This window comes from Colobus angolensis, unplaced genomic scaffold (genome assembly GCF_000951035.1).
Source record: "Colobus angolensis palliatus isolate OR3802 unplaced genomic scaffold, Cang.pa_1.0 Scaffold25, whole genome shotgun sequence".
NCBI lineage: Eukaryota > Metazoa > Chordata > Mammalia > Primates > Cercopithecidae > Colobus > Colobus angolensis.
Window position 1 is genome coordinate 3517144 of NW_012115710.1, and position 3310 is coordinate 3520453.

Here is a 3310-nt window from a genome sequence, read left to right on the forward strand (position 1 = left end):
TTTTTTTTAATGTTTTGTGGAGATGAGGTCTCATTATGTTGCCCAGGCTGGTCTTGAACGTCTGGGTTCAAGCCATCCCCCTGCCTCACCTCCCAAAGTGCTGGGATTACAGGTGTGAGCCACTGCCCAGCGGATGGTCTGCTTTAATGTGGATCCCTCACACCTCCACCACCAAATGCTACTTTGAACTAAAGAGACCATCACCAGGGACCGGGGCCTGGGTTGGGGGGTAGGGGGTGACCACCTTGAGACCTCTGGTTAGAAATGACATGGGTGTGGAGCTGCCATGATCACCCAACAATCAGTCATGTGGCCAGAGTGGTCCTCAGCATGGCCATAGGGAGGGCCACCAGGAAGGGTAGGGTCCCCATGAGAACTGAGTCTTTGTGGGGTCCCTGAAAGGGCATATCAGATGGACAGCCTAGGAGGTCTCAGATGTGATTAGAGGATCCCAGATATGACAAGGGTGTCCCTGACAGGGCCCAGACAAGACACATTTCACTGACTTCCCCATCCCCCCGCACCCCAGACCTCTCAAGAGTGATTTCAGACATGACAAAAGGATCTTGGAGGAGCCCTAGATGTGATTGGGGAACTCCAGACACATAAAAAGGGACAGCAGAATGGTTCCAGAGAATTGGGGGATCTCAAAGATGAGGAGACAAATGTGGCAACACAGCCATAGATGGGCAAAGAGATCTGAGATGATAACAGCTCCCAGAGGGCCCCAAACATAACGAGGAGATCTCAGATCCGACAAGAGGGACCCCTGGACAAGGCTCAGGGTTGCCAGCAGGGCCCCCACCCCAGATGAGATTGAGGGTTTACAGACACACACACGGGGATCTTAAAAAGGTCCCAGGCCTCACTGGGGAATCAGGTATCACAAGAAAATCCCAGAGAAGCTCTTGGGATTCTGGAAGAACTGCTACCCTGCCTCCCCTAGTATAGTGGTCCATAGGTCCTGTCACCCAAAACCTGAGGATCCTGGGGAGTCTGTACATGACAAAGAAATCCCAGAGGGACCCCAGGTACAAGTGGGGAATCCCAGACAGGCCCGGGCTGGGCTTGGGGATTATGGCAGGGCAGCACTCCCCCTACCCCCAAAAGGTGGGGATGCATAAGTCATATCAGGTAGGGTGTGGGGATGCCCTTTTTCTTCCAGGGGGATCCTGGCTGAGACGTGAGGTCCCCCAGCGGCTCCACAGGTGGGAGCCTCGGGTGTGCTCAGGCCCGGCGGGCTGCAGGCAGCAGCGCGCTGTCGAACTGGTAGGTGAGCTTGCGCTTGACCTTGCGGATCTCACCGGTCTTGGCGTAGTTTCGGAGGGCGCGCGCCAGCTTCTGGTAGGTCATGCGCTTGCGGTTGCCCTTCTGCTGGCCCCAGCGGCGCGCCAGGAGCTCCTTGTGCTTGGAGGAGAACTGGAAGACGCCGGCGCCCGGCTCCACCCACCACACGCACTCACGCATGTCCCCGCGCGTCAGCAGCCCCAGCAGGAACTGGTACAGGCGCAGCTTCTTACGGGTCCCTGCGGTGAGGTCGGGGGGCACGCGTTAGGCGAGGGGTCTCTAAAGCCCCGCCTTCCCCATCCACCCTCCTCCGAGACTTCCGCCCCAGCCTCCCTCTCCAGGATCTGAGAAGTGGGGTGAGGAAGTGGCTGTTACATACTCCTGGCTCTGCGCCCCTCACCACGGGGGCAAGTCACTCCCCCTGCCCCAAGCTGTCCTCCCCAGGCCCCCTCCGGAGTTTTGTGCTTTAATGTTCGAGATTTACATCTGTGCTGCCTTCCGCCCTGCGGCCAGCACATAATAGTACCTATTTGTTGAGCTAGTGGATGAGTTTGTGAAATGGGTTGACAGCGCTGCTCAAAGGATTATAACGGAGAGGCAAACAGATCTGGAGGCAGTTGCATTGGCCTGGCTCTCTCTCCTGCTTCGGGTCTCCCAGCCTCTCATCCCAAACCAGGACAGGGTCCCGGGAAGAGGCCAGGGCACCTGACTCCTGGGCTCCTAGGCTTATTCTTTGTTTTTGAGACAGAGTCTTGCTCTGTGGCCCAGGCTGAAGTGCAATGGCCCAATCTCGGCTCACTGCAGCCTCTGCCTCCCGGGTTCAAGCAATTCTCCTGCCTTAGCCTCCCGAGTAGTTGGGACTACAGACATGCGCCACCACTCCTGGCTTATTTTTATATTTTTAGTAGAGACAGGGTTTCTGTTGGCCAGGCTGGTCTCGAACTCCTGGCCTCGGGTGATCCGCCCGCCTCGGCCTCCCAAAGTGCTGGGATTACAGGTGTGAGCCTCTGCGCCCAGCCAATAACTGGGAGTTTCAGAGCAGGGCACTGGCTACAAGAATCCCATCTCTGGCAATTTTACAGCAGTGTGACCTTGGGGTGGTGACATAGTGACATTTTTTTTTTTTTCAAGGCAGGGTCTCGTTCTGTCACCCAGGTTGGAGTACAGAGGAGCAATCACAGCTCACTGCAGCCTCGACCTCCTGGGCCTAAGCAATCCTCCTGCCCCAGCCTCCCCAGTAGCTGGAACTACAGGTATGCACCATCAGGTTTGGCTAATTGTTTTATTTTTTGTAGATGGTGTCTTACTATGCTGCCCAGGCTGGTCTTGAACTCCTGGCCTCAGGTGATCCTCCCACCTCGGCCTCTGAAAATGCTGGGATTACAGGTGTGAACCACTGCACCCGGATTGAATTCTTATAATTTTAGGCTGCCTCGGCATTCATTTAAAGTATAAGTTGGAGGCTGGGTGCAGTGGGCCATGCCTGTGATCTCACCACTTTGGAAGGCTGAGGTGGGCGGATCACTTGAGGTCAGGAGTTCGAGACCAGCCTGGCCAACATGATGAAACCCCATTTCTACTAAAAACACAAAAATTAGCTGGGTGTGGTGGCTTATGCCTGTAATCCCAGCTACTGAGATTACAGTAGCTGAGGCAACAAGCTACTGTAATCTCAACAAGCTACTGTAAGCTAGTGCAATGGTATGATCTCAGCTCACTGCAACCTCTGCCTCCTGCACTCAAGCGATTCTCCTGCCTCAGTCTCCCAAAGTGCTGGGATTATAGGCATGAGCCATCGTGCCTGGCCTGAACCCACCAATTAAAATCCCCCTCAGGAAACCTGTTTGGTTGACGCCTTGGACCCAATAAAGGCATCAGTCCACTGATCCCTCTCTCTCTCTCCCTCCCTGTCTGCATTCCCTGACCTGTGTGTGTGTGTGTGTGTGTGTGTGTGTGTGTGTGTGTGTGTGTGTGTGTGTGGCCTCCAGGAGTGCCATGTATGCCCCAGGACCTATAAGCAATA

At 55.2% G+C, this 3310-nt stretch overlaps 1 protein-coding gene across 4 annotated transcripts in view; it reads right to left on the minus strand.

Moving 5' to 3' along the window:
• Positions 1-564: 564 nt before the first annotated feature.
• SPIB (Spi-B transcription factor (Spi-1/PU.1 related)) overlaps positions 565-3310 on the minus strand; it is a 10658-nt gene continuing 7912 nt past the window's right edge. For all 4 annotated transcript variants that reach the window (XM_011946316.1, XM_011946314.1, XM_011946317.1 and 1 more), the window contains one exon: positions 565-1526. In XM_011946316.1, coding sequence (XP_011801706.1) covers positions 1479-1526 — 48 coding nt within the window. In that variant the 3' untranslated portion in view covers positions 565-1478. The remainder of the gene's footprint in view (positions 1527-3310) is intronic.